Here is a 23,565-nt window from a genome sequence, read left to right on the forward strand (position 1 = left end):
TGTTGCCCTGGTTGAAATTCAACCAGTGCAGCTTTTTGGTCATACCAGTGCTTCTGGAGCTCCTGGCTGGCCTCAAGGTTCTTGGATGCCTTTTCCATATACTCAGCCATTCTGGACCTTAGGCCAAGCACATAGTCCACTATGTCTTGTTTGGGTTCCTGAAGAGGCCTCTCCCAGCCCTCTTTTACAAGACATAGTGGTCCCCTTACAGGATGACCAAACAGAAGTTCAAAGGGTGAGAAACCTACTCCCTTCTGTGGCACTTCCCTGTAAGCGAAAAGCAAGCATGGTAACAGGACATCCCACCTCCTTTTGAGTTTCTCAGGGAGTCCCATGATCATACCCTTCAATGTCTTGTTGAACCTCTCAACAAGGCCATTGGTTTGTGGGTGGTAGGGTGTAGTAAACTTGTACTGCACTCCACACTCTTTCCACATGTGTGTTAGGTAAGCAGACATGAAGTTGGAACCTCTGTCTGAAACCACCTCCTTAGGAAAACCCACCCTGGTGAAGACACCCAGGAGGGCCTTGGCTACTGCAGGAGCTGTAGTAGTCCTAAGTGGAATTGCTTCAGGGTACCTAGTAGCATGATCCACTACTACTAGAATGAATTTGTTCCCTGAGGCTGTGGGAGGTTCAAGTGGACCCACAATGTCCACACCTACCCTTTCAAAGGGGACCCCCACCACTGGTAGTGGAATGAGGGGGGCCTTTGGGTGGCCACCTGTCTTGCCACTGGCCTGACAGGTAACACAGGAGCTGACAAACTCCTTCACCTTTTGGTGCATCTGGGGCCAGTAAAAGTGACTCACTAACCTTTCCCAAGTTTTGGATTGCCCCAGATGTCCAGCTAGGGGGATGTCATGAGCCAAAGTTAGGAGGAACTCCCTGTACTTCTGTGGCACTACCACCCTCCTGGTGGCTCCAGGAGTGGGGTCTCTTGCCTCAGCATACAGTAATCCCTCTTCCCAATAAGCTCTGTGGGTACCACTGACATCTCCCCTGGCTTCTGAAGCAGCTTGTTGTCTCAGGCTTTCAAGAGTGGGACAGTCTCGCTGGCCCTGGCACAGCTCTTCCCTAGAGGGTCCCCCTGGGCCCAAGAGTTCAACCTGGTAAGGGTCAAGCTCCATGGACTCAGTTCCCTCAGGGGTATCTACATCCTCTCCAGGGGGAGAGGGGTTCTGAGTGTTTGGCTGTACAGAAGCTGGTCCCCCAGTCTCCTTGCCCTTCCTCTTGGTTGGTTGGGCCATTATTCCAGGCTCCAAACCTACTTTTTCACCCTTCCTCTTGCTCTGGTTTGCACACACACTAATTCAGGGATGCCCAGCATGGCTGCATGGGCCTTTAACTCAACTTCAGCCCAGGCTGAGGTTTCCAGATCATTTCCAAGCAGGCATGCAGCTGGCAACTTTGGAGAGACCACTACCTGTTTCAGGCCAGTAACCCCCCCCAGCCTAATGTTACCATGGCCATGGGATGACTAGTGGTGACACTGTCAGCGTTGGTGACTGGGTAAGACTTCCCAATCAAGTATTGCTCAGGGGAAACCAGTGTGTCTTTCACCATAGTGACACTGGCACCTGTATCCCTCAGAGCTTCTACCCTAGTTCCATTTACCCAGGGGTACTGTAAGTATTTCTTTAAGTTGGGGGGCCACACAGCCACAGTGGCAAACTCCACTTCTCCCAAGGAGACTAAACTTGCTTCAGTGTGTTCCCAGATTTGCTCAGGGTACACCTCTGATCCCATTTGTATACTTGCTGCCCCAGGAGTGGCTGTACTGGGTGCCTTAGGGGCTTTGTTTTGGGGGCAAGATACAGTTAGGTGTCCCTGCTTCTTACAGGTATTACACCAGGCCTTTAAGGGATCAAAGTTCTTCCCCCTATATGGTTGGGGCACATAGGGAGTAGTTTGGGTCCCACCCACCTGAACAGGTTTTTGGGGCCCTTTGGAAGACTCAGACTTTTTATCTTGGGGATTCTCACCACCTTTCCCCTGGGGAGGTTTTGTGACCACCTTCTTTTGGTCACCCCCAGTGGTTGTCTTGGTCACCCTAGTCTTGACCCAGTGGTCTGCCTTCTTTCCCAATTCTTGGGGAGAAATTAGACCTAGGTCTACCAAATGCTGATGCAACTTTTCATTTGTGCAGTTACTCAAAATATGTTCCTTCATGAATAAATTGTACAATCCAGTAAAATCCTGCACACCATGTCCAGCTAACCAACCATCCAGTGTCTTCACTGAGAAATCTACAAAATCAATCCAGGACTGGGTCTGGGTTTTGTGAGCCCCCCTGAATCTAATTCTATACTCCTCAGTGGTGAATCCGAATCCCTCAATCAGAGCTTTCTTCATGAGGTCATAGGATCCTGCTTCTGGCCCAGAGAGAGTCAGAAGCCTGTCCCTGCAGTTACCAGAGAACAGTTCCCACAGGAGTGCCCCCCAGAGAGGTTTCTTTACTTTCCTGATATCACAAGCCCTCTCAAAGGCTGTGAACCATTTGGTGATATCATCACCTTCCTCAAATTTAGGGACAATCCCTTTGGGGATTTTAAGGTCAGAAGTTTCCTCCCTATCCTTGTTTTTATTATTGCTGCCACCATTGATGGGTGCTAAACCCATCTCTCTCCTTTCCTTTTCTAGAGCCAGGAGCCTGGACTCTAGATCTATTCTTTTGGCCAGCCTCACAAGGCTGTCCTCTTCACTGGGGGGTCCCCCAGTGTTGTCTCTGGGACCAGAGCCACCTGTGTGGTCTCTAGGTGCCCAGATGCTATGTCTTGAGTTGGAGGGTATGGGTGCCATCTCCTCCCTAGGGAATAGTATGGGGAGGTTGCTGTCCTCCTCCCCTGTTTCCCTTTCCTCATCTGACTGGCCATCACCATGTTCAGATGGGTGGTCTTTAGCATACTCAGCCAGGAGCTCCTGGAGCCCTTGTTTGGATGGATGCTGACCCATTTGTAAATTTTTGAGTTTACATAAGGACCTCAATTCCTTGAAAGACAAGTGTAAGTAAGGTGTGAGGTCGAGCTCCTCCACCAGGTCCATGTTATTATTATCACTAATAGCTGGGTTTGTTTGAGACATTCTAACCTGACAGTTCTAACCCTCTACCCTGACTATAGTGACTTTTATTTTTCTAAAATTCTAATGGGACTTAAGCAAGGCCCTAGCAAGACTTTTAGTAATTTTGGAAAAACCAATCAGAATTCTAAAGGCAATTTTTAAGAGTTCTGTCGTGTGATCAGATGGTAACCAAGTAGTCCAACAAATGCAAGTTTGTATCCCACCGCTGATCCACCAATGTGAGAAAGTGGCTCTGTATATACTGTTCCCTAATAGGTACAGGGTGTACAGAGTCCACAGTCCCCCAGAGGCTGGTAGAGGTCAAAGTTAGGTATGACCTTACTCTCAAAAGTGGTAGCTTGGTCGAGCAGTAAGGCAGTACCAGAGGACAGTGTAAAGCATTTATTGTACACACTCAGTCAGCAAATGGTTTCACACACTCAATAACTGAACTCTAGGCCAATGATTTGTATATATAAAATATATGCTTGTTTTATTTTTAGAACCACAAGGGGGTAAAAATATACTTTCTCAGAATGAGAGGTTGAATATAAATACTTTTGTTTCAAGCAATAAATTTGTGTAAACAGTCACAGTTGGTTGCAATAAACAATCCTATTTCCTAAACATAACAATGCATTGAGCTCAATGGTAAATTCAGGTTATTTGTAATAAATTACTTTTCAGATTACTTTTGGAATTCCAGGTCTGGATCCTAGAACCAGCCTGGGGTCAGTATTCAGAATCAAGTGATGAAAGTCGACTTAATAACTGTAATGATTTTTAAATAATATTTAGCTATTTCAAAAGTTAGCACTTAGAAAATATTTCACAGAAACCATTCAATGGATCTCTATGGCAAGAAATTCAAATTGCAGGTAGAGTACTTTATCGTTACTTTAGTAATCCAGGACTGGGTGCCTAGACCCAGGACTGGGGTCCTTATCAAAAGCAGGTAAGTAATTTCGTTTGCAGAAATGGTACGATTTTAAAAGAATATTTCAAATTTGCAAAAGTAGACACTTAGAAGAAATTTCACAGAAAAGCAGACAATGGTTTCCTATGGGAGAAAAATGAGTTAGAAGTAAGTATAGTTGTGAACACTTTTCAGAGTCAGGGCTGGGCACCAAGATCCAGCACTGGGAGCTCACCTAGGAGCAGGTGAGTAAATTCGTTTTTGTCACTTGGCTGATTTTTGGTGAATTTTTGCAGTTTTGAAAAGTTCACACTTAGAAGATTTTTGAAGAAAAAGCCAGTCAATGTTACCCTATGAGGAAAATGAAGTTAGCGGTTTAAGGGTAAGAACTCGACTGGTAGTGTTGAAATTCCGGGCATGGACTCAGGGGTCCCCCAGTGTAAGGTAGGTACAGTTGGTTCACCCTCAGCGGTTTCAGGACGGCCGGGTGCAGAGAGAGTTGGGCCCAATGTTATCCTATGAGGGATAGGGGGGCCTTGGTTGGTGGCTGCTGTCTGGCAAGCCACGCGGCTGTGGGAGCTGGGCTCCTGGTCACTTACTCAGGGCAAGTGGGGAAGTAGGTTAGTGTAGAGAGGGCACTGCCAGGGCCACTCGGGCGGCTGGGTGCAGGGTGCTTTTGAGCCTTAGGGCGCTCAATGGAAATCAATGGGAATGTTCCGGTTTGGAAAGAGGCTGCAGGCTCGGGGACGAGGATGTTTCAGGTGCCACCACCACTTCGAGAGGTAAGTTGGGTAGTTGTAGGTTAGGTGGGTACCCCGGGATTGGGCACAGGGGGTCGCAGGGCGCCGGGTGCAGGGGTGCCTTTTGACGTCGGGAATCTTACCCTCTGGTTGATCGCGGCTGGGGTGGCACTTGGTTCTGAGGCTGCAGGCTTCTTCCGGGATGTCGAGGGGGGTCCTTGGGTGCCGGACTCTGGGTCACAGTCGCCGTGGGGTCGTCCTCTGGGTCTTTGTCCACTCCGGCACTGGCCAGGCTTGGCTGGTGCAGAGTGTGTTGGGTCCGCGGTCCCGGGCTGGTGCCAGGGATAGCAAGTAGGTTTCTTGAGTAGAGCCTCTACTCGTGGGAGTCCCAGGGGCTTAGAGCTAAAAGGTAGCCAGGTCCTCCGGGGTTGGTGAGGTTGCTGGCCACGTGGGATGCCGCGCTGGTGCAGGTTTGAGAGTCGACAGGCCGGTAGGGCTGGGGCCAAAGCAGTTGGTGTCTTCTTCTCTTTTTAGCAGCTGCAGGGCAGGTCTTTGTTCTTCTTGCTCTTCTTGACGTTTTTCTATCTGGAATCTGAGGAAGGAAGGTTCAGGGGGCCCCTAAATACTAGATTTAGGGGCGTTACAGGTAGGTGAAGGCCAGGGACCAATGGGTCCTTGTCCTGGGGTGGGTACACCCCCTATCCTGCCTCTCTCCTGTGGGAGGGGGGCAGTAGCCTAATCCTGATAGGGTAGGGCCTCCCATCTTCAAGATGGCGAGAGCCCGGAGATGTGCTTCACCTCGCCTCCCCCACCTGAGGGGTGGGGTGGGCAGGCTGGCACATCCCCTGTCCTTGTATGGGGTTTCCGGCCAAGCTTCCCGCCAGAGTGGGGGGTTGCAGTGGCCTGGGGAAACTCCAACTGGCGGCATGCCTTTGAAGCTTCCCTTTGCTCATCCTGGGGGAGGAGATTTCTCACCTCACCCAGGATGTGCATTGTTGCAGGCCCGGGAGAGCAGGGGCTCTCCCACCCAGGGGTCCAGCAACGTGTCTGCTGTGTGGCAGCCTGGGCAGCCTCAGAGCAGACGTGGATTGCAAGTTAGCTGTAAGGGGGCATCTTCTAAGATGCCCTCTGGGGTGCTTAGTACATTAAATCCTACACTGGCATCAGTGTGGGTTCAATGTGCTGAGAAGTTTGATACCAAACTTCCCAGGCTTCAGTGTTGCCACTATGGTGCTGTGGAGCTCGTGTTTGACAAGCTCTCAGCACCATGTATTCTTAAATGACAGCACTGCACTTACAGTGCCCAGGAATGGACCTGGGTACTGTAGGGGCACAGGGCTCCTGCTCCTGTGCCCACACCATAGGCGTAATGCACCCAGCTAGAGGGGTGGCTGACATATGCCTTGGCAGTGTAGGTGATGGGCATGGTACACAGTGATGTGTGCCATGTCGACTCTCTGTTTTGTCCTGCACCCAGACACTCAGCCTGCAAGGGCAGTGTGTGTGTGTAAGGGTACAGGGCCTCTAAGGGTGGCACAATGAGTGCTGCAGCCCTTAGAGGCCTTCCCTGGTCACAAGGCCCTGGGTACCTAGGGTACCATTTACTAGGGGCTGACATGTGGCTAGGGTTTGCCAATTTGGGGTTTGTGTGGTTTAAGGAAGGAACATAGGCCCTGGGCACCTGATTGGCAGGAACCCAGGGTACACTCAATCGAAGTACATTCAGCAATTTAGCAAAAAGTGGGGGCATACCATGCAAGAAAGATGGCACTTTCTCACAACCACTCTTTTTAACTTCCAGTTTATCATGGAGCTTTTCATAGAGAAGTCAAATTTAGGAGCAATGTGGGCAAGTACATGACTGAATTAATATAGAAAACTGGTGTAATATTGGAAAGAAAGTACAGGTGAATTGTTATTAAAACCTTATTGTGGTGGAGTGTGGCATAAGACTCGTTGGCATGAAGAGCTTGACTCTCACTCCTACTTCTAGCGGATGTCATACGCAAAAGGAAAGCTACCAGCCATGCAGTAGGCCGAAGACTAGCCTTATGAAAATAAAGCATGAATACAAACTGAAACTACTAAAAGTTACTGGAAAGCATACAAGTTGTGCCCTGTAGGACAGCTAGTAAAGAGCAATTCACCTTTTATGTATGGGGCGGGTATCTACGATCAGGGGTACTTAAAAAGAAGGCACGCATCACACTTAGAAGCAAGCAATCAAAGAATAAATTTAACACAATGGTGCAGAGTATAAAGTTGTCTTATTTTTTGGTTGCAGGATGTCCTTAGGTTGTCTGAAGCCCACTGCTTTTGAGCCCCTCAAGTAGAGAGTAAGGACCATTCCAGACCATACTTTGCCTAGTTTTACCTGATCCTTCTCCCGGTCCATAGAGACCGACACATGGAGGTTTGATGGAACAGCAGCAGAGCGCACAGCTATTCCTCCTTCCTCCTCCTCTGAGACGCCCAGGTGATGGCTAATATCCTGGGCTGTAGCCAAAGTCGCTGTGGCTGTGAGCCCCAGCAAGCACCGCACACCTAGGCGTTCCCGCAGCACCTAGAAGAAAAATAACAATGAATCAAAAAGCAAAAAAATAACTTTATTCTGATCTTCTACATAATAACTTTTTTTTATTTTAAATATAGTGGTTAGAACGTATTCATTTAATAAAATCTTACTGGTGTAACTTGGAAAAAAACTGATGGTAGCAGATTATGGCTTTCCATAGATACAAGACAAACTAATACTAAATACAAAGCAAAACATATGGTGTCAGCAGTGGGGTTTTGGGTGCCTAATAAAAGAGTAGGGTGCTGTCTGCTGTATTAATTAAAGCAAAAACAAGGACCCATAAAAAGCCACATCCCATTACACGCAAGTATTCTTGCATTATCTCAAATACAGCTGTTGAAGTCGTATCCAATGATCAGACAAAAATGCTATCTACACAGACCTTAAAAAAGGTATCCAATCAAGTGCGATTCTACAATGAGCACAAGACGTCAGACGAAAGCTCTGTGCAGTTATTTTACATTAAGAATTATACAGATAACAAACCACTGTGTGAGTCTACAGTCTTCACCAACATCGAGCTACAGAGATATTCTACAGAGATACAATCATTCAGCAATAATACAAACCAAACTGGACTGAAGGTCTGGACCACAATGTGCACTAGAACAGAAACCAGCATAATCTTTGCACTACCACAGAGTTATAGATTTAATAATCTCTGCTGCCACCGAGCCACAGATGTAGAACAGACTGCCCCACCATTGAGCCACATATGCAGCTCACCCTGCACCACCATGGAGCCACAGATGAGGCATTGTCTAAGGCACCATTAAGCCACAGATGCAGTCCAGCCTGCATAACCTTTGAGCCACAGATGAGGCATTGTCTGCACCACCATTGAGCCACAGGTACAGCTCAGCCTGCGCCACCATTGAGCCACAGATTCAGCTCAGCCTGACCACCATTGAGCCACAGATGAGGCATTGTCTGCGCCAACATTGAGCCACAGATGAGGCATTGTCTGTGCCACCATTGAGCCACAGATGAGGCATTGTCTGCGCCAACATTGAGCCACAGATGAGGCATTGTCTGCACCACCATTGAGCCACAGGTACAGCTCAGCCTGCACCACCATTGAGCCACAGATTCAGCTCAGCCTGACCACCATTGAGCCACAGATGAGGCATTGTCTGCGCCAACATTGAGCCACAGATGAGGCATTGTCTGCACCACCATTGAGCCACAGGTACAGCTCAGCCTGCACCACCATTGAGCCACAGATTCAGCTCAGCCTGACCACCATTGAGCCACAGATGAGCATTGTCTGCGCCAACATTGAGCCACAGATGAGGCATTGTCTGTGCCATCATTGAGCCACAGGTACAGCTCAGCCTGCACCACCATTGAGCCACAGATGAGGCATTATCTGCGCCAACATTGAGCCACAGATGAGGCATTGTCTGCACCACCATTGAGCCACAGATGAGGCATTGTCTGTGCCAACATTGAGCCACAGATGAGGCATTGTCTGCACCACCATTGAGCCACAGATGAGGCATTGTCTACACGAACGTTGGGGGACAGATGCAGCTCAGCCTGCACCACTATTGAGCCACAGGTGAGGCATTGTCTGGGCCACCACTGAGCCATAGATACAGCTCAGCCTGCACCACCATTGAGCCACTGATACAGCTCAGTCTGCACCACCTTTGAGCCACATATACAGCTCAGCCTGCACCACCATTGAGCCAGAGATGAGGCATGGCCTGCCCCACCATTGAGCCACAGATGAGGCATGGCCTACCCCACCATTGAGCCACAGATATAGCTCAGCCTGCACCACCATTGAGCCACAGCTACAGCGCAGCCTGCACCACCATTGTGCCACAGATACAGCTCAGCCTGCACCACCATTGAGCCACAGATACAGCTCAGCCTGCACCACCATTGAGCCACAGATACAGCTCAGCCTGCACCATCATTGAGCCACAGATGCAGCACAGACTGCACCACCATTGATCTTCAGGTGAGGCATTGTCTGCGCCACCATTGAGCCACAGATACAGTTCAGCCTGCGCCACCATTGAGCCACAGATACAGCTCAGCCTGCGCCACCACTGAGCCACAGATGAGGCATTGTGTGCATCACCATTGAGTCACAGATGAGGCATTGTCTGGGACACCATTGAGCCACACATGAGGCATTGTCTGGTTCACCATTGAACCACAGATGCAGCTCAGCCTGTACCACCATTGATCCACAGATGAGACATTGTCTGCATCACCATTGAGCCACAGATGAGGCATTGTCTGTGCCACCATTGAGCCACAAATATAGCTCAGCCTGTGCCACCATTGAGCCACAGATGCAGCTCAGCCTGCACCAGCATTGAGTCACAGATGCAGCCCAGCCTGCACCATCATTGAGCCACAGATGAGGCATTGTCTGCACCACCATTGAGCCACAGATGAGGCATTATCTGTGCCACCATTGAACCACAAATACAGCTCAGCCTGTGCCGCCACAGATGCAGCTCAGCCTGCACCACCATTGAGCCACAGACGAGGCACAGTTTGGTGGATCTGTATTACATGTTAATGGAAAAGTCTACATTAGAACAAAGCCAGAAATGCAGGCCACAGTATGCACCACATTTGCAATACTGATTTTACATACATTATACTTTACCACTGAGCCAGAAACCAGCACCGTATATGTATTGCTGTCAGGATGAAAGTCCTGGTTTGGCAAGGAAAGCTGTGCCTCCCTGTTACTTTCAATGCCTGCCCAGTGATTTTAGCCCTGCTCTTCCATGCGCTCCACAATCTTGGAGAACATTGAAGTGTTTCACCTTTTTGGTAATTATCTGTTTACGGGGTGATCCCTAAGTGTACCCCACATTTAGTCAAGGCATACTAGTTCCCCTATACCAAGGTGTGCAAGTCAGCTGACTGGCTAGTCCCTGGAATATCCTTGGAGTTGTGATTTATCAGAGACCTAACCTTCTACTTATGTTGTGTGCACTTATGATCGTCAGAAAGTACTTTTAAAAGCATGTTCGCATCAGTCAATGTCTATCAGCTTTTTAATTAATGTATGTATTATTATTATTATTGTTTTGTTTTTAAGAGGCTCTGGTTTCCCGACTGGAGGAATTGTTCCGCTTTTTCCCCTTTTTCACCATGCAGACTGCTTTTAATGTACATTCTTCGTACAGTGAGGAAATGTCTCAGGCGGGGGTGGGGGCATGCTGCTATTTTTAGGTTCTAATAGAATGAAGCACCAGGGAGAAGGGTTTAAGGTCCCTCTCTCCCCTGAACTTTAACCACCATTTCTCATTATTTACCACCCACCAAGTCATGAATTAAAATTGCTCAATGCACTCTATGACCACGTAGGCTATGCACTCCGCCAGCCCAACACCACCAACGTGTCAATGGGTGGATGAATGACTGTGTAGACAGATGAATAAGTAACTGACTTGATACACAGATAAAAAGAAGTTCAAACCTCACACAATGGCTATAATCCTTCTAAAGTATTGTAGGTGGCAGCCATCTTGTTTCCTTTGCGTTTGATTGTGAACTTTAAGATGTTCATAAGCCAAAGCATGAAAAACAACACAAACTTATCTTTTAATATCCTAAAAACATGTAACAAAAGTGAAAAGGGTGCAACAGGGAAACATGATATTTTTATAAGCACGCTGAGAGAGCCAGTGATATATAGTGCATATGTGGGGGACTCTTGTACCGGTCCACTTATGCAGATATCTCCCCATCTTGGCACGGCAAGTTCCCAGGTTTCATAAAGCCTGCAGGGATGGCCTTGCTTTCTCTGTCCTGGCCACTATATTCTGGACCTACAGTGCGCTTTATAAGATTACATTACCATAACAAAATCTAGTCCAAAAGTAATTCCTTGTCTCTACCTCATCACAAGCAACCATGTTATTAAGACACAGCTCGACAATCAGGAGGAGATGTGGCTTAGTGGCTAGAACTGCCAATTTTACAGCATGAGGAACCAGTTTGAAAAATCTTGGAATCGGCTCCACATCCTGTGAACCACAAAATCTCCTTGTACCCTCCTTCCCTTCCCCCCCCCAAAAAAAAGTGCATCGCAGTCTGGTTCTGTTGTAATCTGTTCTAAGGCCCCTGGTTTATGCTATTAAAAATGCAAACAAAAACTCCAGACAAAAGGAGGAATCCTGAACCAAATGGAATTGCCTCTAAAATAAGACTTGCAGATCATCGCGATACAAGCAGGTGGTATCTGTGGAGCTCTCATAAGCATGACTTGGTCAATAAAAACAAGATACTAGCAAGAATCCTCACCCATTAGAAGATCTGACAATTGAACACTTTTGATTCGGCATAAAATTGCAAACATCCAAGAAACTGCGGCTACTCAAGAGTCATAACTGTAAGGGGAAGATTTTTAGACAGATGGTCAAACACCTTGCGCTATGCCGTTCCCTAATTAAGTTACTTCTAAAAGCCACTACAAGGCTCATACAATACAAAGGAAATATGATTCTTATCGAACCACACTGGCAAGTAAATTGTGGCATTCAAACCTATGTCTATCAGAGAAACCATACAATGGACTGCTATGCAGGCTGCGTTGGGTGAACACTACACACATCATACAGTTGTTAAACTTAACCACCATGACTACATCCCCTATCGTCATCATCATTTTTCTTTATTTCGGTTAATAAAAACCATAAAAGTACATATAGCAGCGTAGGTTTAAAAACATAGTAAATTGTAAACATTCCAATTCATTAAAAGGAAATTTCTGCTTCCAACTAAGAGGAAACTCAGTAGGGTCTTTTTGTCAAACCCTATAATCTAGCAACTGTTCATGTACTGAGATAAAAAAAATGACTTAAGATCACATAAAAGAATCCATAATCCAAATTTTACTTAAAGTGTGTGGTGCATTAGGGAAGTGATACCTCTTTTCCAGAGATACCATATGGAGTTTAGGTAGCTGGCAACTGAATAAACAACACAGCTCCTAGTGTCTGCCCTACATATTCTCAACAAGAGCAAGAAGTGTCCTAGCCGTCACCTTTCAAATGCTGCTTAAATTATTGTAGCAGCATTTGAAAGGTGATGGCTAGGACACTTCTTGCTCTTAGTTTAATACGGACCGGTCCAGCCGCCTAGGGCCAAACCCCTTGTTGCTATTACCTTCATATTCTCAAGGCATGACACCTGGTGTCAATCCCCTATAGTCACTTGGCACGAGCCTTCTACGAGGAACGAGCCTTTTAACAGAGGATAAACTTTGTGCAACAAGATCTTCATGCATTTTCACAGGAAAATAGTCTGCATTTGGTGTCTGACGAAAACAGACAGATTAATCACAAGGAATTTACAAGAAGAGATAGTAATGCTTCATGCTCTTCATCTAGCCAACAATTTAATTCCATTAAAGTTCACCTAACAGTTGTACAGCTTAACAAAATACCCTTCGTAGCTACCTTTTTTAACTGTTCATGGACTATGAATTTACTGGAGGGCTTGAAAAACATCCCTCTGCTCCCATGATGAGATCCTACTGTCTAGAGATCAGAATGCCTAGAAATCAGTTCTTCCTCAACTGATGGCCTCTCCACCAGAACTAATGCCTTAATCTAACCTTCAACATCGGTCAGCATAGTGGTCATTACCCAAGGCAAAATATCAAGTGCAGATCCTCATGGCCTATGACATTTTTATGAGCCTTCCATAATATTATGCTCTCTGCGAATGCATAAACGTATTTAATTCTGAAGGTTATTCTAGATTTACATATACACTTAATTTCGCCATCTTAATGTTTTAGGAAATTATTCCTCACTCGAATAAATGTCTAAAACTTCCTTGCCTAATCATGCCCCATTAGAATATCCATCCACACAGGTTAAATCCACAGCTGTATAAACCATGACGTATATTTGGATGCTGTCAGAAAGCCAACAGACCTGCTCCAAGTAGGTCTAAAGTTCATTCTGCAAATAACAAGGTAGCAACAGATTTACCGATGACAAACATTGCTCTCTCTGGGATCTGTGAGTGGGGTACTTCTAGAACAGCCCAGAACTCAATCATCTACAATTGTCTTGATTCTGTCTCAAGAAAAGAAGCAAAAGTAAATCAGGGCTGCGAAAAAGTTCAAACCACTTCTGAAGAAGCCCACAGCAGACCCATCCGACCTCAAGAACTACCTCCCCATCTCGTTCCTCCCCTTCCTGGCCGAGGTACTGGAGAAAGCCGTCAACCTCCAGATCACAGACTACCTGGAATCCAACCACCTGTTCGACCCTTCCAATCTCGTTTCCGCCCCAGCCATCCATGACCAAGGCGAGTCAAGAGCCCTGCTGCTCCACGACCGGTCAGCGGCCTTCAACACCGTCTCCCACCACCTCCTCATCGAAAGATTTCACCACATCAGCATCAACGGCAATGCCCTTAAACACCTATTCTCTTTTCTCACCGGATGCACTCAGAGAATCCGCCTCCCGCCATACACCACTGACCCCAAGCGCATCATCTGCGGCGTACCCCAGGGTTCCTCACTCAGCCCCACACTGTTCAATGTCCACATGACTCAACTGGCACCCATCACTCGCAGCCACGGTCACAACTTCATCTCCTACGACAACCTTGCTCATACTCTTCCGCACCGAAGACACTGACACCACCAGAGCAAACTTCCAGAACGCCAAGACCGATGTCGCCGACTGGATGAGAGATAACTGCCTTAAATTCAACACCCCAAAAAACTAAGTTCACGTCTTTGGAAGACCCCCTCACCGCGGGACTCCTCCTAGTGGCCCTCTGCCCTCAGACCAGCACCCACCCCCACCACCCATGCCCGCAACCTTGGAATAATCCTCAACAGCAAACTCTCCATGAGAAGTCTGATCAGCTTGGTTACCTCCACCTGCTTTAACACCCTCAGAATGATCCTAAAAATCTTCAGATGGATCCCAACCGACACCAAAAGAACAGTCACTAAAGCCCTCATCACCAATCGACTTGACTACGGAAATGCCCTCTGCCACGGAACCACCACCCTCCTCCTCAAGCACCTCCAAACAATCCAGAACCGAGCAGCAAGAATCATCTTGGACCTGCCCAGGTGAGCCCACATCACACCCCACCTCTGTAGCACACACTAGCTTCCTGTCAAGAAGAGATGCCACTTCAAGCTGCTCATGCACGCCTACAAAGACGCCACAAAACGTGACCAGAATATCTGAACAACCGCCTGACCTGCGTTCTCCCATACTGGCCCTCAGCACTGTCCCCCCACATCCATCGTACCCAAGCCGGAGGACGCTCCTCCTACCTCGCAGTCAAAGCATGGAACGACCTCCCCATCCACCTCTGAACATCTATCTACCTCACCGACTTCAGGCGTAGACTCAAGACCTGGCTGTTCGAGTAACACCACCTCAATCGCCTGGATATCCCTTGGGGTGATTAGCGCGCTCTGCAAGTTCCGATTGATTGGTTGATTGAGTGAAGTTATTGGCGAAGATTCAACCTTTTCATGTTTCTCTCAATTGCATTAGCTTACTCCCCTTCTTGTACGAGGGATTAGGTTAACATTCTGTTCAATGATTATAAATCTTATTGAAGATATTGTGATGGAGAAATAATGTTTACCTAATTCTAGTGCAAGTTCTGCATCCTGGGTATTCCCAATATATTCACAAATAAGACTTCTACATTCACAGTAAAGGTAAGACTCTGGATAGACTAACTCAAGATTAATTTCTTTGTTTGATCCATTGTGTAAATGCGCTGCAACTGTACTGTAACCAAGGAAACCTGGGGCCGTTTTCTACCTTAAAGTATCAGTGTTAAATTTCTCCTTAATAAGTTTGCTTCCTATCAGTCTCCACTGCAATAAAAAAAAATTCGAACTGAGAGATAAAAAGCACTTTCAAACTATTTGTTTTTGTGCAAACTTTGTGTTTAATTCGAATAAATAACTGTTTAAACATATTTTTGAAAAGAGATGGTTCTCGCTAAAAGTTAGAGGTATCTAATACTTGGGCATTATATGAAGACACAACGAGGCAGACCTAGGATTAAAAATAGGTAACATTTCAAACTGATCGTCTTCTGGGATGGGAGCAGGAGAGTTGATTGCAGGTGGGTAAACAGCAGGCCATTATCATCAGACAGTAAGCCTCATAGGGAGGCTGTGAGCTTAGAGTGGATGCCACGTAACCTCCTTTGGATGGAAAGTAAACCTGGGGTTGAAAGTAGTAAATAAGGAGAGGAGGTCAGTGAGCCGGAACGGTCAGCATTAAGCTATGGGTGATCTGTACTTAGTATGGGCAGGCGGCAGTAAGCTTTGGGGTATGAAGGAAAACAAAAGTAAGTTTGCTGGGATGGCAGTAAGGTTGGGACGAGCAGAAGCATTCTCGACAGTACTGCAATAAGGCTAGTGGGGTAACAGTAGGATGGGAGACTGTAGTTTCTCTAGGAGTGAATGAAAAGCAATCTGACCAATGCCCATACAAGTTTGAGAAGAGGACAGCCTGAAGACTGCTGCTCTGTGACAGCCATTGTAAAAGTCTGCTCGTCATACCTTACAAAGGCGCAGGTAGCAAGGCCGGAAGTTGTGGGACCATTCGGAGACACAGTGAGCTTCATCGATACAGGCGAAAGCCACAGGCGGGAGTTGATCAGCTGGTGGGAGGCAACTTGACCCAGAGAACCCTCCGCCAACCAGAGCCTCTGGGGAGAGCAGAAGCACATGCACAGCCCCTTGTTTCACCTGCGTACACAAGATGTGGAGGGACAGATGAACAAGTGTAACTCATGAACTAACCCCAAATGCAATCCCACCTTTGCTTCACCTGCAGATAGACGGACAGTAACCAAACTTAGAACTATAATTAGTTCAGTTCCACAGATAGGAAATGTAGTCAGGGAAGGCATGGAGAGAAGGGGCATAAGGAAAAAGAGCTAGATATATAGATACAGAGGAAGCAGAAATGGGACGGAGGGGCAGCAAGTGCAGTTGGCTATGACAGAGGGAGAGGGATTCAGGAAACAGGGACAGAACACGAGGCAGGGGCAACAGAAGTAACACTGGAGCACAAAGTAGGGCGCAAGACCAAGGTTTGTGGCACATGGAGCGTGTCTCAAGGGCCAGAGGAGAGGGAGTTAAAGTAACAAAGGGAGGCAGCTAGGTACAGGGGCGGCAAGAGAGAGGCATATGAAGTGTGGGATTGGGTGGCGGAACTGGGGCACAGTGGGAGGGTCTAGGGTATCAGCGTGAAGTGATGGGGACACATGAGTAGAGAGAGTGAAACAGAATGACGGAGAGTGCAGACAAAGAGAACAAGGCAAAGATGCAGATAGAGTGGGACACAGGAGTAGAGGGAGTGGGAGACAGACAAAGAGGCACAAGCATTGGCATAGCCAATAGGTCTCGCCTTTGGTATCTTATAAGTGTTTAGTCATGCAGCATATTATTCTGGGTCATGTGCCGCTAGGGATAGTTATTCAATTACTACACACTGGGTCATGCAGTGTAATTCAGGAATGCATGCTTGCCTCTGCCGCATTTAACATATAATGGCAGACTGAGAATGTAAATGCAAATAACTTCACATTATATGCGCACAACCCACCAATCTCAACAGGCACACACTCCATGTATAATGTAAATTCTCTGACAGCGAAATCCGTCTTGGCACTATCAAAATAGCAGATGACAATATGAGCAATGGAGCGCTAGTGAAGATTATATATAAAACTCAAATCAAAATTAAAAAGGAATATGCTACTTACCAGTATGCATCTGTTCTTGGCATGTAGAGCTGCAGAGTTGTACACTTAGCATAGATCGCCATCTGGTGTTGGGCCCGGATGTTTGCAGTTTGTTTTTCTTCTTGGACAGTCTTTGGAAGTCACGAGTTTGGTGACTCCTCCTTCGGTCCGTACTGCGCATGGGCTTCGGCTCCATCCTCAGATTGTTTTTCGCCAACAGGGAAATGATGGAGCGTAGTAATAACAGTGAGAAACCCATGTGTTGTATCTAAATAAGATGTACTGGAACGGATACAGGTAGCCGGGGAGGCGGGTGGGCGTGTACAACTCTGCAGCTCTACATGCCAAGAACAGATGCATACTGGTAAGTAGCATATTCCGTTCGAGGCATATGAGCTGCAGATTGTACACTTAGCATAGATTATATAGCAGTACCCAACCTTAGCGGCGACCACCGGTATCCGTTGCAGCTGTTTGAAAAAGTGTCTTTAGTACAGCCTGGCCCACCCTAGCTTGCTGCTTGGAATGCACATCTACACAATAGTGTTTTGTGAAGGTGTGCGGTGTAGACCATGTGGCTGCTTTGCAGATGTCATCTAAGGGTATATTCCCTAGAAAAGCCATAGAAGCCCCTAACTTTCTTGTAGAGTGGGCTTTCGGAGGAACAGATAATGTTCTCTTTGCCTTTTGATAGCAAATTTGTATGCATTTTACAATCCACCTAGCTATCCCTGATTTAGAAATGGGGTTGCCTTTATGTGGTGGAGAGAAGGAAACGAACAATTGTTTAGTCTTCCTGAAGGGTTGCGTTCTTTGTATGTAGTATAGCAACGCCCTTTTCACATCAAGTGTGTGTAAGGCCCTTTCCGCAACAGATTGGGGTTGCGAAAAGAAGACAGGTAATTCCACTGATTGATTGAGGTGGAAGGGGAAAATGACTTTGGGCAGAAACTTCGGATTTGTGCGAAGTATGACCTTGCTGTGATGCATTTGTATGTAGGGTTCCTGTATGGTGAACGCTTGTATTTCACCAACCCTTCTAAGGGAAGTGATAGCTACAAGGAAAGCTGTTTTCCAGGTGAGAAACTGTAGCTCACATTTGTGCATTGGTTCGAAGGGCGGACCCATTAGTCGTGTAAGAACTAAATTTAGATTCCATACAGGGGAAGGTGGTGCCCTGGGAGGAATTACTCGTTTAAGGCCTTCCATGAAGGCTTTAATAGCGGGCACTCTGAAGAGTGATAAATGCTGTCTGTTTTGTAGATAAGCAGCGATCGCTGCTAGGTGTAGGCGTATGGATGAATATGCCAGGTTACACCTGTGAAGATGGAGCAGATAGCATATGATGTGCTGTATGGATGCATCTAGAGGGTTGATTGTATTGTTACGGCAGTAAATTACAAATCTTTTCCACTTTGCGGCATAGCATGCTCTAGTGGTAGGACGTCTGGCTTCCATGATGATGTTCATGCAATCAGGGGGAAGGTTAAGGTATCCGAATTCTAGGATTTCAGGAGCCAGATCGCCAGGTTGAGCTGAGCTGGGTCCGGGTGCCTGATTTCTCCATGGTTCTGGGTTAGGAGGCATGGGGATAGATGCAGTTTTTGATGTGGTACCACTGACAGTTGTAGTAGCGTGGTGTACCACGGCTGCCTGGCCCACGTCGGAGCTACCAGAATGAGTGTGAGGGAGTGCTGTTGTAGCTTCCTGACCACTAATGGAATTAGTGGGAGAGGTGGAAAGGCGTATGCAAATCTGCCTGACCAGTTCATCCATATCGCATTGCCCTTGGACAATGGGTGTGGGTATCTGGCGGCGAAGCTTGGGCATTTTTTGTTTTCGTGGGTGGCGAAGAGGTCTATCTGAGGATGCCCCCACTGTTGGAAGAATGGGTGAAGAACTTGTGGATGCAGTTCCCATTCGTGTAGTTGTTGTGTTTGTCTGCTGAGCAGATCTGCCATGGTGTTTTGTACGCCTGGAACGTGCTGTGCCAGGAGAAAGATGTTTTGGGGAATTGCCCATCTCCATATGCTCTGGGCTAAGCGGGAGAGCTGGGGAGAGTGTGTCCCCCCCTGTTTTTGGATATAATACATCGCAGTCATATTGTCTGTGCGAATGAGGACTGCTTTGCCCGAAATCTGTTTTTGGAAAGATTTTAGGGCTAGAAAGATCGCCAAGAGCTCCAGATGGTTGATGTGGAGCGATTTTTGCTGTGGCGTCCATAGACCTTGCATGGTGAGGTGTAGGAGGTGCGCTCCCCAGCCGGAGAGCGATGCGTCCGCTGTTAGAATCACCTGAGGAACCGGGTCCAGGAACGGCCGCCCTTTGGAAAGGTTTGTGGTGTTCCACCACTGCAGAGAGTGATGTGTGCGGCCGTCCACCAACACCAGATCCGTCAGTTGACCCTGGGCCTGGTTCCACTGTTGTGCTAGGCACTCTTGTAGTGGACGCATGTGGAGTCTTGCATGGGGCACTATGAAGATGCAAGACGCCATCATTCCTATGAGCTTCATAAACACTCTTGCTGGAAGAGAGTGTTGAGGAAGGAATGTTTTGCGTAAGGCTTGAATGCTTGTGATTCTGGCTGAGTTTGGATAGGCAATACCCTTGGAGGTGTCTATAGTGGCCCCGAGATATTGCTTTGTGTGAGATGGTATGAGGTGGGACTTTTGGTAGTTCACCGTGAAGCCTAGCTGGTGGAGCAGTTGGATGGTGCTGTTTGTATGTTGCACACATTGGTCGTAGGACGCGGCTTTTATCAGCCAGTCGTCTAGGTAAGGGAAGACGTGAATATGTTGACGTCTGAGGTGTGCTGCTACTACTGCTAGGCATTTGGTAAACACCCGTGGTGCGGTGGTGACCCCGAAGGGGAGAACCGTGAATTGGTAATGTTGCCCGTCCACCACGAACCTGAGGTATTTCCTGTGAGAGGGGTGTATTGGAATGTGAAAGTATGCGTCTTTCAGATCCAAGGTTGTGAGAAAGTCTCCCTGGCAGAGGAGTGGGAGGACTTGCTGTAGGGTGACCATGTGAAAATGGTCTGAATGTATGTAGGCATTTAGAGGCCGGAGGTCGAGAATGGGTCTGAGGGTCCCGTCTTTCTTTGGTATTAAGAAATATAGGGAGTAGACCCCTAGATTTTGTTGATTGACGGGGACCTGCTCTATAGTGTGTTTTTGGAGGAGTGGGAGTACCTCTTGTTTGAGCAGTGTGGAATGTTCTTGAGACATTGGACGGTGCCTTGGTGGGATATTGGGTGGGGTAGATGTTAGTTGGAGACAGTACCCTGACCGAATGATTTGGGTCATCCATTTGTCCGATGTTATGGACTCCCATGTGTGGATAAAGTCTTGTAGTCTGCCCCCGACCGGAGTGGGATGGTCTGGGGGGAGCGGAGGGGAGTCATTGTGTGGGTGGGGTGGCAGAACGGGTGTTGTTGGTTTTGCCCCTGCCCTTATTGTTGTTGCCTCTGTAACCGCCCCTTTGATTGCCCTTTGAAAAGGTATTTTGAGGAGGGGACTTGTAGGAGGTAGAGGCGTTATCGGTGGAGGAGCCTCTGCCTGTGCCACGAAAGGACGAGCGTCGAAAGGAACGTTTAGAGGCTTGTGTTTGGAGTGCCCCCATAGACTTTGCTGTGTCTGTGTCCTTTTTCATCTTTTCCAACGCTTCGTCTACCTTTGGCCCAAAGAGAGTTTGCTGGTCAAAGGGGTGATTGAGTATGGACGCCTGGACTTCAGGCTTGAACCCTGAGATCCTGAGCCAGGCATGGCGACGAAGCAGGACACTTGTATTTATAGCTCTAGAAGCAGTGTCGGCTGCATCGAGGGCACACTTAATGGAGGTGTTTGTAATTAGTTTACCCTCCTGTATCAGGTCATGAGCCTTGCGCTTGTGTTTTTCTGGAAGGTGCTGCATAAGAGCCTCTAGTTCGTCATAGTGTGCTCTGTCATATCGCGCAAGCAGTGCTTGTGTGTTTGCAATGCGCCACATGTTTGCAGCTTGGGAGGCGGTGCGTTTACCAGACGCGTCCAGAAGTTTAGATTCCTTATCTGGCGGTGGGGCTTCTCCTGAGGATTGGGAGTTAGCCCGCTTTCTAGCTGTGGAGACAACTAGGGAATCTAGGGGAGCAGGGCCCTTAATGTATGCAGGGTCTGTGGGTGCCGCTTTGTACTTCTTCTCTATTCTAGTGTTCAGTACTCTGGCCCTGACAGGGTCTTTGAACACCTCTGTAGCGTGCTTGGTGACACCCTTAAGCATGGGTAAGATAGAAGTAGATTTGTCTTGTATGTCAAATGTATCCAGTAGGAAGTCTTCTTCCACTGGTTCACTGTGCATGTCCACCCCATGATAGTGTGCTGCTCTCTGCACTAAATGATGAAACCCTAAGGAGTCCTCTGGAGGAGACGGCCTGGATGGGTATAGGTCGTCCTGAGGTATATCTGGTATATCAGGGTTATTCTAATCCTCCCATGGGTCTGGGGTCCCTGGTGGAGTGGGATCCATTGGGGCGTCCGCCGGGTAATTGTCCGGGTCCCCGTCATCCGGATCTGGGGATGGGGCCGGATCGTAGTGAGGTGGAGGTGGCGGAGACCTGGGAGGGGGAGGGGGAGGGGGTGGAGGTGGTGGAGGAGGTAGGGGAGGCGGTAGTGGGGAGGGCACTCTTAGGGGAGAAGTAGCAGAGTCCTTCCTTTTAGGTGGAGGAGGAGGAGCCGGAGTATCAAGGCGTCTTTTCTTGATAATTAAAGTCAATAGTCCAGTCTTTGGATCTTTGGACAGAGTCTTTTGTAGAGGGTCTGGTGTAAACAGAGCCAGTGGCGTCGAATCGTCCGTCGGCACCGGTGATTTCGGAACCGAGGACTTCGATGGTTTGTGTGCGCCATGCTTTTTTGGGGCCTCCTGTTTTTTCGGCGTCGAAGGAGTTTTCGGCGCCGGAGCGTCGGTGCCGACAGATTTATGTTTGTGTTTGGTCGGCACCGAGAGTCCAGGCTTCGGCACCGGTGGCTTCGGAGTCGAGCTGGATATTGCTTTCTTCGGTGCCGGATGCTGTTTTTCGGCACCGGGCGTCGGCTGGCTCGATCCCGAGCTGCCGTGAGACTTTGGAGGCTTCGACACCGGGCCCGTAGGTGGGGTGATAGAAGCTTTGGTTTTGGTTTTGCCCAGGCCGGCAGGCGAGGGAGTAACCCGAGTCTCTTTGGTTTTGGGCGCGGGGGTGGGAGGGGGTATAGTACTCACGGCCCGCTGCGCCGGTGTAACGTCCTCCACGTCGGAGTCGTCGGCCTCGGAAGCGCTGACGATGTCTTCCTCCTGCTCGGTGTGTGTTTGCCCCGAAGCTTCGGCGCCGTCTCCGAAGATGTCCGGTGGAGCTGCAGAGGATGAGTGCGCCATGGTCCGTCGAGCTCTTCGATCTCGGATGGTCTTCTTCGATCGAAAAGACTTGCAGGCGGGGCAGTCTCTAGCCTCGTGTTCTGGAGAGAGGCAAAGGTTACACACCTGATGGAGGTCGGTGTGGGGAAATTTAGACCCACATTTTGGGCACTTTTTGAACGGAGTCCTTTCCATCGGCCGGGACCGGAGTCGAGGAGGGCCCGAAGGCCGGTGCCGATGAACGGGATGGAGAAAGTGCCGCTTCGAGAGATGAAGATGATGATGAAGAAACTCGAAGAAACGAGGATTTTCCGTCGAGGCTGGAACCGTAGAAGTTCGAAGCCGGAGCACGAAGTATCACATCCGAGCCCGATGGCGGAAAAAAACAATCTGAGGATGGAGCCGAAGCCCATGCGCAGTACGGACCGAAGGAGGAGTCACCAAACTCGTGACTTCCAAAGACTGTCCAAGAAGAAAAACAAACTGCAAACATCCGGGCCCAACACCAGATGGCGATCTATGCTAAGTGTACAATCTGCAGCTCATATGCCTCGAACATATATTTTTCACAGAAAAATCATGCGTACCATTGAACTTATTCTGTTTCACGAAACATTTTTGCCATAATAGTTCACTACGCAGTTATCAGGTGGCCCATTCCCTGTGTAAGCTGTAACATGATTCACGGGTGCCCTATTCTGAATTCAGCATAGTTACCGCTTCACCATGTCAACTCACGAGCGGCTGTTGGCGTGACCCCTTTTTCAGCTGGATATACGCGTCAAGACTGACCAATCTATTCCAATGGCCAATTCTGTTTGCTGACCCATCTCTCCAGTGCTATTCTGTCTAAGGGTCCCCATCTCCACTGGTGACAGTGTGAACCACAAACAGAAGGGCATGAGGGCCGGTTCATGTGTAGTTGGACAATCGCTTCCGAGTCGTGATGACGTTCGTGCAAAAGCAGCAAGGAAACTAATTTTCCGGGGCGGATCATTTTTAACCAATCGCAGACTTCCTCTACAAATACAACGGCTAGGGTCCTCCAACTTCCGCCTCTTAGCCTGTCAATCAGTGTAAACTAGGTTTCTTATTGACTCGACTTGCCGTCACTTATTGACGTAACTGAGGCAACCAGATTTTCAAACACTGGGGTTAGAGTATTAAGT

At 48.1% G+C, this 23,565-nt stretch overlaps 1 protein-coding gene across 2 annotated transcripts in view; it reads right to left on the minus strand.

The window, feature by feature from the left end:
• The window catches only part of RECQL4 (RecQ like helicase 4), a 183,199-nt gene that overhangs the window by 56,548 nt on the left and 103,086 nt on the right, over positions 1-23,565 (minus strand). For both annotated transcript variants that reach the window (XM_085604639.1, XM_085604638.1), the window contains exons 14-15: positions 15,843-16,031; positions 7,094-7,282 (exon numbers count right to left, since the gene is read on the minus strand). In XM_085604639.1, the coding sequence (XP_085460765.1) occupies positions 7,094-7,282; positions 15,843-16,031 (378 nt within the window). The remainder of the gene's footprint in view (positions 1-7,093; positions 7,283-15,842; positions 16,032-23,565) is intronic.

The sequence above is a fragment of the Triturus cristatus genome, chromosome 5_1 (assembly GCF_964204655.1).
Source record: "Triturus cristatus chromosome 5_1, aTriCri1.1, whole genome shotgun sequence".
NCBI lineage: Eukaryota > Metazoa > Chordata > Amphibia > Caudata > Salamandridae > Triturus > Triturus cristatus.